The 12554-nt window shown below is 43.1% G+C and overlaps 1 protein-coding gene across 1 annotated transcript; it reads left to right on the plus strand.

Annotated features, from left to right (window-relative positions):
• The first annotated feature begins 5685 nt into the window (after positions 1–5685).
• On the plus strand, positions 5686–12033 carry RFK (riboflavin kinase). The gene is made up of 4 exons (XM_060014606.1): positions 5686–6116; positions 7036–7187; positions 9279–9381; positions 10156–12033. Exons 1-4 carry the CDS (start codon positions 6035–6037, stop codon positions 10284–10286), a joined length of 468 nt encoding a protein of 155 aa, XP_059870589.1. The 5' UTR covers positions 5686–6034; the 3' UTR covers positions 10287–12033.
• The last annotated feature ends 521 nt before the right edge of the window (positions 12034–12554 follow it).

Below are 12554 nucleotides of genomic sequence, written 5' to 3' on the forward strand. Positions count from 1 at the left end.
ATGGGGCAAAATTTGATCATAAAATGTCTCCCAAATATTGGTCAAATTCCTGACCAAGAGGAGAGGATCAATCATCGGCTATTGCAGCCCTCCAGCGTGAGCCAGTGAACCCTGAGGAAACTCAAGAAGAATACCTGCCATCTATCAGCCACTCCCTATGGTGAGCCCTGAGGAAACTCGGATGTGAAAATACAGGATACAGGGACTTGCCCGGTAGCCCAGTGGTTAAGAATCCACTTGCCAATGCAGGGGACACTGGTTCGAGCCCTGGTCCGGGAAGATCCCCCGTGCCGCGGAGCAACAAAGCCCGTGTGCCACAACTACTGAAGCCTGTGAGCCACAACTACTGAAGCCCACGCACCTAGAGCCCGTGCTCTGCAACGAGAAGCCAATTGCAATGAGAAGCCCGCGCACAGCAACAAAGAGTAGCCCCTACCTGCTTCAACCGGAGAAAGCCCGTGGGCAGCAACGAAGACCCAACACGGCCAAAAACAAACAAACAAACAAATAAATAAATAAAAAGAAGATACAGGATACAGGCCCCGGATAGCTGTGGTGCATATCAAAGAAATGATTTCAGTGAGCCCAGACTCTTGCATCTTCCCATACAAAGAAAAATGCTAAATTCCTTAACTTGAGATGCAGCCTCCTGGGCTTGAAGCCCTCAAAATTCCTGATAACTCTCAGCTTTTAGGTTGTAAATATTTTTAAGTCTCCAGGTGTAAAGTAGACACTTCCAAAGTGGAACAAAAGACAAATCTCAGCATTTGGAACACTGACACCGATGGCGGACACTCCCGGAAACATCCATCTGACAGAGCAGTTAAAACGTTGTCACCCCTTTTTCCACAAGATTGTGGAATGGACACTGACAGTGGGGAATTGCAACAGGGAAGAGCTAAATTGGACTGTTTCTTTGACTTTAAGTTTGCTTTTGTTGTTATAATCATACATAATGGACTGCCTCAGGGAACCCTGCCCCTCTGCCTGAGTGTTAAACTAAAGTGCCTTTGTTCAGCCCACAGGGAGACAATCTGACCCTGCCCACCTGTGGGTGACTGCAGAAAAGAAGAAATTAACACTTCCCCTCCCCAAGGCTGGCCATTCCAGGGGATATTTGCAAAACTTATGGCACTTTTACTTTACTTCCTCATCTCCTCCCTCTCTCTGTGCTGTAAAAGAAACTGGCATCCAAACCCCATAAGATGGTTTATCGGAGACACTAATCTGCCATCTTCTCTGTCTGCTGGCTTTCCGAATAGTCATACTTCTTGCCTCAGCACCTCGTCTCCGATTCATTGGCCTGTCATGGGGCGAGCAGAGCGAGCTTGGACTCTGTAACAAAGTGGATCCCCTTGGTGTTTCGTTTTGTTGTTGTTTTTTAAAAATTATTTATTTATTTTTTATTTTTGGCTGTGTTGGGTTTTCGTTGCTGCACGCGGGCTTTCTCTAGTTGCGGCGAGTGGGGGCTACTCTTCGTTGCGGTGCGTGGGCTTCTCGTTGCAGTGGCTTCTCACATTGTGGAGCACGGGCTCTAGGCGTGCAGGCTTCGGTAGTTGCAGCACGCGGGCTCAGTAGTTGTGGTTCATGGGCTCTAGAGCACAGGCTTATTAGTTGTGGCACATGAGCTTAGTTGCTCCACGGCATGTGGGATCTTCCCAGACCAGGGATCGAACCCGTGTCCCCTGCATTGGCAGGCGGATTCTCAACCACTGCGCCACTGGGGAAGCGCCCCCTTGGTGTTTTAATTTGTAATTCCCTGATGACATATGATGTTTAATGTCTTTTCATTCATGTACTTGCCATCTTTATATATTCTTTGGTGAGATGTCTATCCAGACCATTTGCCCATTTTTTAAATTGGGTTGTTTATTTTCTTATTGTTGAGTGTTAAGAGTTCTTTAGATTCATGTTTTTTATTGTTTACTTATGGTGGTGAGGCAGGAGATAGACGGGCTCCAGACTAGACATTTACAACAGCCTCCTGTTCAGGCTTCCTGAGGTGAGAAGAAGATGGGCTCCACGCCGGACATTCATTACTGTAAGGCCAACTGGCCCGAGGCAGGGGAACGCAATCAGATTCACAGGTTGCATCAGACCGAAACTCTCCGGACCACCCAGTTCCAGAAACTGACCTGGAGACTTTCTGGACCACCCAGTTCCAGGAACAGACCTGGGGACTTTCCACCCCGCCCAGCCTTCCCGCCTTTCGAGGGGCGGGACTGACGGTCCCAGGACTGATGCGACCGGCACCAGATATTGCCACGATACCCGAAAAGACCACCAAGTAAGGAATACCCTGCGCCCTCCCGGATTCGCCACACCCCTTTCCCTTCTTCCCCGATAAATTCTGCCCAAACCCTTGCCCGGGCGCGACTTCTCTGGCCCCTTTTTTCTCGGACCAGTGAACCTCGCCCGGGAGCGCTCTCTAATAAAGCTCACTTGAAGCTTTCCTCTGTTTCGCGGTGCCGTTTGTTAAGATCCGACCTTACAATTACCAGCCCCTTGTTCACATTGCCTGAGGCAAGAGACAAACGGGCTCTGGACTACATATTTATGACCGGACTCCTGTCTATATTTCAAGATCTGCATTTAAATGTAAGAAACAACAACAGGAATAGTGTAGATAACTGGTCATTTGGACACTTTTATGGCAGGGACAGAGAGGGGCTAAACCCTGTTAAAAGATCGAGAGGTCATACATTTCCCATCCTTGGGGCAAGGGAAACATTGCACATGCGCAGAAAGCCTCCTTGGGGGTCAAAAGGGAGGGGGCACCAGTCCATAATATGTGATGCTAAGGCCATTCCATAGACCTCTGGGCTGGAATCTATCGTGGAAAAAAGTTGCGCATGCATGTCTGGGAGGGTCCTAGGGCAGGTCAGGTGTGGAAACAGAAACCAGATAATTGGACAAAGGTAAACAAAAACCGGGAAGAACTGCCCAATATAGATGACTTAACCGCCTCTTTACTGCTCTCCTCCGCATTACGGGGACGCCCACACCCTTTCTATCTGATGTGCATCTCTGCCTTGCATCTATCTTAACTAAAACTGTTTCTCTGTGTGCTCTCCCACTTGTTGTTGTGCTATGTCTCTAATAATAAACTTGTACCTGTTTTTACAGTTTTTGCCTCTGTGAGAAATGCATTTTCCACTGGGGGCAAGAGCCAGGGGGTCTGGTGGCCTGGATTCCTTGTTTTCATCCAGGCTACCCAGGTTCAATTCCTGGCAGGGAATTAAGAACTCGCTTCACCGCCACCACCCACTGCTGCCTCTCCGAGATCAGGGTAGGGTGGTGGGGCTCTGATTAGATTAGTATATAAAGTACTTGAGGGGAGTCCTTAGAGATGAAACCCAGAATGGCAAATTGAAGGGGACCCTTGGAGGGCTATTTTATTCTGTAGTACCAAGGGAGCCACTGAGGGCTATTGAGCAGCAATGGAAAAGAGTCAGGCTTCTGCGTTTCATATCCTGCACTGATTACACAGTGTTTATGCATAGTAATTGACATGTCAACGCAGTTAAAAAAAACTGGAGCCCAAATGCTCCATCTTAGAAATTCTCCAGGTCTCCCTTTTCCTCTTTACAAATTGCGTTTAATGCTTTCCTCCAAAGCTGATAATGAGGATTACATGAAAGAGTGTGTGAAGTACTTACTATCATCTCATTTAATTCTTAAGACCACTCCTCATTTGTCCCCCATGACCTATTTAATTATTTTACCTCATTTAACTGTCACACCTCCTTGTAATGTTGGAGGAGTAGACCCACCACGTATGCTTTTTCCCAGGCTTTCATCTCCAGGGTTTTATTTGGTGTATCATGGATAAGGATGTTCCTGCTGTTGCCGCTGCTACTGAATTTTTTACAACAGGCCAGGCAATTTAAGTGCAGTAGATACAATATCTCACTCAAACCCCACAAAATTATTGATATGCCCATTTAGTTCACAGGGTACCTTGCCCAAGATCACCCAGCAATTAAAGGAGGCAAGGCCTGCAACCAAACCCTGGCTTATCTAGCTCTAGCACCTGTGCACTTAACCATTAACTATACAAAATGCCTTTTATTGAGGACTGCTCTCTCTAGCAGTTTTCCAAGCACTCTGTCAGGACTTCATTGGCCTATTTATAGCATAGAATGCTACCTTATCAGGTTTCCCAATAGGTCTCCCCCACTAAGCTGAGTCTCCTGAGGGCCAAGACCTTGTCTTAGACACCTTTGTTCCCCCAACACCTTGCATTGTGCTTGGCACATGCTGGGCTCAATTCATTCTTCCTGCAGATACTTTTGGAGAGTTTGCTATGAGCCAGGCGCTAATTAGGGAAATAACACAGTCTTACCAACAAAGACCCTGCCAACTAAAAAATTACCCACAACCTAAACGTTGAGAGTTATGTTTTATTCAGCAGGAATTTTTAGGACTTCAAGCCCGGGAGGCAGCACCTCAAAGTAACCCTGAGAGAACAGCTCCGGGGAGGCAATGGGGGAAGCCAGGTTATATAGAAGTTTTACAACAAAGGGCAGGTAGTCCAAACGTCAAAAGATTATTGTTAATTAAAGAAAACCAGGTATCCCAAGCTAAGGAATTTAGTAGCTTTCTATGTATGGGAAGATGCAAGAATCTGGGCTTATTGAAATCATTCCTTTGATGTGCACCTCACTTATCTGGGGCCAGTATCCTGTGTTTTCACATCCTGAGTTTCCTCAGGGCTCACCAGCTCATACTGGAGGGCTACATCGCTAATGACTGTGACATCCTTCGTTTACCGTTATGACTGGAAATATTCCATTTCTCAACCCCTTTGGTACCAATAGAGAGAGAACATAATTTGAACACTGGGTAAGCACTATTAGAGTTAAGGTAAAAGGATAATGACTGCAAAGGCTGGATAGAATTTCACACACATTTGTAGAGAAAGGCAAAAGAGAATTAAAACTTCTTTCTCAAGAACAAGACAAGAGGATAGATCTTGTGAGTGACCCTGGAACTATTTCCCGAGGTAATGTTCACAGTTCCAAGGGTCAGAAGGCCCACAAATTTACATTGCAGTAGAGATCAAGTCTTACATCAAGTTTATTAAGTTCTCAGGGAGACCGGAAGATAGAGGGAGGGTAGGCAGCCGCTTCTCTGCTCAAAAAAATTGCATCACTGTAACCTTCCACTAGTCACTGGGATTGCAGCGTTACAGACCAGGACCCGCTCCCCTGGAGCTTACATACTGATACAACTTCAGACCATGGTCAAGTGGTCTGGGGGAGAGGAGGTCCACTTCCCGTAGCTAGTCGTGAAAAGCTTCTATGAAGAGGTGGAATTTTGGAGGTTTAATAAATCTTTAAAAAGCGAATGAATGATGAATGACGAGCAACCTAGCAGTTGTCAAGGAGCTAAAGAACGTCTCTTCTCGGCATCAGGATCATAATGAAAAGGAAAAAGGGGAAAGAAACACTTCGGAGTGTCTGAGAATGAGGACAGTGCTTTCACAGGCCCCAGGCTGAAAAACGCGCCCCCGACTCGGTTTCCACCGCCCGGGAAGACTGAACTACCAAGGAAAAAACGGACACCTCCCAGGCTACGTTGGAGGCAGGGCTACGGCGGGGGCGGGGCTAAATTGGGGGCGGGGCTACGGAAGCCGTACGAGCGCCGGGCCGCTCGGCCTGGGCAGAGTACGTAAGCCCGTGGCGCTCGGTGGGCTGGGGGGCCGTCCCAAGCCACCCCGCTCCGCTCCCCGCCCACAGCCGCACTTCCGCCGTCGCCGGCGTTCCGGAGTCGAGACGCAGCGTCTGAGTCGCCCGGCACCTTCTGTCAGTGGCGTGAGCGTCTCGCTGTGGCGTGTCGTCCGCGCTGCTCGGCCAGTTGTACGTCCGCGCTGCTCGGCCAGTTGTACGCCCGTGCGCTCGCCCGGCCGGCCGGCCTGCGGAGCTCCCGCCCGCGTCCCCCGGCTGGTCTGGGGCGTCCGGGCACCGCCTCGACGGCGGCTCCGCCGGACGCGCGTTCTGGACCGCAGCCCGCACCCCGAGCGGACGGCGTCATGAGGCACTTGCCGTACTTATGCCGCGGCCAGGTGGTGCGGGGCTTCGGTCGCGGCTCCAAGCAGCTGGGCATCCCTACAGGTGAGCGCGGGAGGGCGCGGAGCCCCCACCCACGCTGGGCCGTATCACCTGAGAGCGAGGACGTCAGCCGGGGAGCTCCGGGCCGGGTGGTGGGGCTACGGGCAGAGGTGACGTTCCCGTCCTCCCCGCCCCCGCTTTGTTGAGGCTGATGACCTTTGGTCGGACCGATGGAGCGCGTCCTTGCCCGTGGCTCCGAATTCACCGGCTTGGGGGGTGGTGAGGGCAGGAAGCCGGAGCTGAGTTTCGGGAGCCCTCTTTCCCGCCTCCCTATCCAGCCGTGATAAATCCGCCAAACGTGGCGCGCGTCTTTCTCTTTAGAAAATGTAATGTGGGCCCGATAGGCTAAATTCTCAAGCCAGCTGTAAGGTTTTCGTTCTTTAAATACGTTAGTAGGTTGTGTTCAAATGATGACACAGGCAGATGAATGAGAACCAGGTATCTTTTTTGGTCTGCATTAGTTTTAGTAGTCAGGTCCTGAAGGTATGCTTAATTTTTCCTTAAAAATACATTCCAGGGCTGCACCTAGACCTATTAAAGCAGTCTTTGAGCTTGGGACGTAGTATGTATATTTCGAAAATAGAAATCTTTTCAAGAGACGCTGAAGCCCTTTAAGAAAGACCAGGGCTAAAAAAAACCCCAGCTCTTCCTGTACCTGTTTTCTTCTACTGTGAGAGTTTACGATTTTTGGTACACTTACTATAACCTGGTAACTTATATAATCTGGTACCTTTTTTCCTAACCAATCTGTATGAAGAGGAGAAAGAAATCCTAGCCAGAGTATGAAATGATGGGATTAATAATTGTAGTTAGAGTCCTAGGAATCTTGTGAGGGTAATGATTTAGACTAGCCTTACATGTGAATTTTCTAAATATTGACTATGAAACTCTAAATATTAGCATATTTTCTTCTGTTGTTTAGCTAACTTTCCTGAACAAGTAGTAGATAATCTTCCAGCTGATGTATCCACTGGCATATATTATGGTTGGGCCAGTGTTGGAAGTGGAGACGTCCATAAGATGGTGGTGAGCATAGGATGGAACCCGTACTACAAGAATACAAAAAAGTCCATGGTAAGAATTAATAATTGTATTTCACTCTGTAAACAGAGAATGGGATGATGATTTAGAGTAATACACAGATAGAACTCATCAGTGGTGATCACAACATAATCCAAATATGAGAATTTACTTGACAGGTTTAAAAGTGAAGAGTTTAGTTACTAATTGAATGGAATAACTTTTCCATCCTTTTCACTTTCAAGATTATTTGTGTCTTTGGATCTAAAGTGAGTCTCTTATAAAGGGGGTATAGTTGGATCTTGTGTGTTTGAACCATTCTGCTAATCTCTGCCTTTTGATTGGAGAGTTTAATCCATTTACATTTAAAGTAATTACTGATAAGGAGAGACTTCTGATGTTTTGCTATTTGTTTTTTGTATGCTTTATAGCTTTTCTGTCAGTTCCTCCATTACTGCCTTTTTTCTTTAGTTGACTTTTTTTTGTAGTGACACATTTTGATTTCTTTCTTATTTCCTTTTGTGTATTTTCTTTGTGGTTACCATGGGGACTGCATTTAACATCCTAAAGTTATAAAAATCTATTTTGAATTTATATGAACTTAATAGTATACCAAAACTCACAAATTACATCATTGTGTACCCAATAACATAGATTAATAAATTTTTATGCATTTATCTTTTAAATCATGGAGAAAATAGAAAGTGGAATCACAAGCCAAAACTACAATAATTAATTTTTATAACTGCCCATGTGTTTACCTTTACTAGAAATAAAAGTGAAATAAAGTTGAGTTCACCAGTTAATGTAGGTCATTTACTCTAATTATTTGGTCACCCTGTTAAGGTAGAACTGCTTACGCTGTGGATGGTGCTTTCTGATAAAATTGTAAGGTGATGCTTTTTTTCCTCTTTTTTTTTTTTTTTTTTTTTTTTTTTGCTGTACGTGGGCCTCTTGCCGTTGTGGCCTCGCCCGTTGCAGAGCACAGGCTCCGGACGCGCAGGCTCAGCGGCCATGGCTCACGGGCCCAGCCGCTCCGCGGCATGTGGGATCTTCCTGGACCGGGGCACGAACTCGTGTCCCCTGCATTGGCAGGCAGACTGTCAACCACTGCGCCACCAGGGAAGCCCTTTTTCCTCTTTTTAAACCCCTTTGAGAGTATACATAATTCTTCTGTTCTTAAGAACAGAAGACCTACACAGCTGAAGTGCTTAATCTGCTAGATGTGGCTGAATCTTTGGGTCAGCTCAAGTATGTGGCACAAACGGTTATAGTTGATCTAAGTTTCATCCTCTTTGAAGAGTTTATAGAAAAGTGCTGGTATAAGCAATAGAAGTGGCCCAGAACTACTTAACGTTGTGCTCAGTGTTCCTCTTATTTTTCAGGATTAAGGCTGTGTTGGAATAGATAAAGAAAATAATCGATGAAAGAAGGCAAAATATTTTTCTCTGGAATGAGAGAGGGAATGAAGGGGAGGGGAGGCTATCCCATGACTACTTTTTCCTTATTAGCTACTCAGATAACAGAACTCTTACTATAGAGCCAGTTAAGGAGTGCCTTGGAGGTCCTTCTATAGTTAGGAGAAACTCAGTTTTCCATTGGTAGGAGGTTCATACTTTTTAGAGTTTTTCTTTTTTCTTTTCTTTGCTGATAACAGACATACATGATGTACCTGTTCAAGTCTTTATCCCTTTAAAAAAAATTGGATTGTCTGTCTTACTTAAATAAGTTCTTAATATATTCTGGATCCAATTCTTTTGTTGGAACTATGTATGACAAATGCCTTCTTCCACTGTGTTGCCTTTTTTTTTTAATTCGCTTAATGGAATGGTATCTTTTGAAGAAGAGTTTCTTCGCTCATTCCCTCTGCTGTATTTGCTCAGTTTTTTCACCTTGATAAGACTCTTAATTACTTTGGTGCATGTTAGCTTTTTCTAAAAACAGCAAATCACACCAGATTTGTGGGATAGCATTTACCTTACTCAGTTATAATGGTACAAGGTCGAGAACAGGAGCAATGGAAGAATTCAGGAAATACTGCACTTAGATTTTAACCTGTCTTTAAAATTTTAAGGAGGGTTGATTGTTTCATTTAAATTACCTCACCATAAAGATAAATTCAATTTTAACATCTCTTGACTGTAGGAAACTCATATCATGCATACTTTCAAAGAGGACTTCTATGGGGAAATTCTCAACGTGGCCATTGTTGGCTACCTCAGACCAGAAAAGAACTTTGATTCTTTAGGTAAGTTCTTATTTAGATCTTCTTAAAATATTACTGCAGCTACTCTGCTGCTTCTCCTAATAGTAATCATGGCTAGACAGATAATATTTGAGCATTTAATATGCTAGGCACCGCTTTAAGAGCCTTACATGAATCAACTCACTTTATCCCCACAACACCCACATGAGGAATTATTTTGCTGATTTTGCAGATGAGGAAATTGGCACAGAGAGGTTAAGTAATTTGCCCGGGGTAGCATAGTAAGTGATGGAGCGTAGACTCAAACCCAGCAGGCTGGCTCTCTCTCCAAGAGTATGAAGTTAATGAAATCCTTATTTCCTTTTCATATTTTAAGGAACCAGTAAGAGTTAATACTGTGATGAATAATGGATGCTTAGCGGTAGTTGAAGTGTAAGAAGCAGTAAATCGGAACATTTAAGACATGTCAAGAATCTTAGTGTAGTGTAATAGTTTTAATTCTAATGTAGAGTTTCTTTTACAAGCGTAAATATTGAAGAGAATTGATAGTATTTGTTTCTTCCATTTAGTATATGCCATGTACCTTTCTGCCAATGCCTTTCTCTAAGTAATTGCAAGAAGATTAGGGACATCTTTTGTGTACTATTGACTTTTACTTAAGTCTAGAAGAAAGGATGAAACAGACATTATTGGGCATCTACCCTGTGCCAGGAACACTGCCAGCCTATGAGATTTTAGGAGAAGCTGAACAAAGGAGTAGTAAAAAAGCACAGCAGCAGATTTTCATTATCTTTACCTGGTATATTCTCTCCACAGAGTCACTCATTTCAGCAATTCAAGGTGATATTGAGGAAGCTAAGAAACGACTAGATTTACCAGAACATTTGAAACTCAAAGAACACGATTTCTTCCAGGTTCCTAAAAGCAAAATAATGAATGGCCACTGAAGGAAAAGCATCTTATTTATTCATTCACTGTTTTCTAATATATTACTGCTCATAACTCTACAGTCTCATCCTGGTTATATTTTAAAAATCAAACATTTTCCTACAGCTGTGAATTAAACAGTACAATGTAGTTACCATATTATGTTCCAACTGTTCAATTAAACCCATCGTGTTACAGTACTAAAAAGGTTCATTTTAAAAATCAAGATTCTTTTTAATGTAATATGTTGATTAAAGTGTACCACTAGAAAGGTCTTAAGTGTTTTATAATGGAAATGAAATATATATAAATATGGGGAACAGGCAAGTCAGTGGTTTGAGATGAGAACTATTAATTCTCATGGTAAAATTCTAGCATGCATGTACTGTATAGCATGCTCTGCTAATCAGAAGGCTCATAAAAGTAACTATATTAAGCAGAGGTTTGACAGCTTATTACAAACCTAAGGGGAAAAATCCAGAATTCATAATTTTGATATTTTGTGCATTTATATATTATTAATAGACATGAAGACTTGTGAAATTTCACTTTAGTTAGTCATTTCCTTTAAGGGCTCAAATCATTGTACTGTGTTCCATTTTTGTTACAGCTGCCTCAGTTCTAATTGGTCTAGACTCTCTCCCTATTATTTTTTTGTTTTTCTTTTAAAACCGTAAAATGAGTGTTTTTCGAATCTCTAGTTCTCATTTTTGTGTTATGTAACACGTCTCTCTTTTCAAGAGTAGATATTCTTCAACATTTTTCTTAACCTTTGTTTCCTGTAAATAATTCTCAGTGTCAGTTCTTCCATTTAGAATATCCAACTTTACGTTTACAAAATGTAGAGTTTCATCTGCGTCTGTATCTGCCGTCCCATCGCTTCACTATATGAACAGTGATTAAGTGTATATCTCTTGCATTTTAGAGAAAACACCCAAGTGTTCATCTGTAGGTTTCCTCAGAGTTTAAACGAACACCTAGCATTTCATTTATATATACCAGTTTCTTAAACAACATAAAATACTTGTTTCATCCCCTAGGGAAACAATTTAAGACCCAACTAAACTATGAAATACAAAGCTATTTGTTTTTAACGTGACTGTATGTTCCTGAGCAAATGCCGACTGTTGTAGTTGTGTGTGCACAATGTAATTTAAGGCTAGAGTGCTATCTAGAAGATAAATTTTAAAGATAACTCATTATAAAACCATTTTCCCCTAATCTGCATAAATGAGGACTGATTTTAACAAAACTGTTTATATAATATTTAGAAGAATATCTAAAGCTGATGTCGGAGAAGGGGGAAGCAGGAATAAATTCAGTTGGATTGTTTTGACTTTTTGGTATATGAATTTATGGCAAACAGTGTAGTATGTGTCTTTTTCATTTCTTCTTTAAAGAAATACTTAGAAAATGTAATTTAATGTTAGAAATCCTATACTTGAAAGAAGCCTCAATTATCAGTGGTTCTGTGAAACAAAATTAAAAACAAACATGGAAAGTGTAAAAAAGATTTGTGTGTGAGTAGCTTGCGACTGATTGTGTCCTCATTAAATGTGAAAATTCTTTGATATTGTCACCTTACATTTTGTTAAATAACTATTGCTTTTGAAAAGCCTATAGTGTGTGGTTTAGGAGTTAGTTAACAGTGTCTACATTTTTTTAAGTTTTATATATAAAGTATTTATTATAAGAAATTGCAGTAGGGCCATTTTCAATTAGTGTTTTCAGGCCTTGAAATAAATCTTGACCAAGGGATGTTTCTTCTTTTTTTGTGTCAGTTTGAATCTTTTGATTTGTCTATATAAATTCCTGATTGCTTGGTTGATGGTTACTGGTTACTGTAAGGTGTGTTAGAGGCCCTGAATAGTGAGTTACAGGCAGCAGCTACAGGGAGAACCTGGCCAGCAGCGGTGGTTCTACAAACAGAGGCCTTGCCTTTAACGGCCCTTGTAGGTTAGGTCTGAGTACCGTTCCATAACCCCTGCTCCAAAACAGCATTTTGTAACCCTCATGACTTGTGCCACCAACCCCCTCGCAGTGACTTGGGACTCTTGCCTGTCTCTACTACATGGAGCAACTCACAGTGGCTCTTTCAACACTTCATCACCAGTGCTCTCAGTTATGGAGGCTTAAAGCCTTGCAGTTAGGGCTGTAACACGGTTCTGATCAGGGAGATGTAAGCAGAAGTCTACTTGGAGTTTGTGAGGACAGTTCTGCTTCCCTGGTGAAAGTGCTAGCCTTTTCCTGTTCTCCTCTTACCTGGAAAATGGATGGAGGCTGATAGA

Source organism: Delphinus delphis, chromosome 6 (assembly GCF_949987515.2).
Source record: "Delphinus delphis chromosome 6, mDelDel1.2, whole genome shotgun sequence".
Taxonomy (NCBI): Eukaryota; Metazoa; Chordata; class Mammalia; order Artiodactyla; family Delphinidae; genus Delphinus; species Delphinus delphis.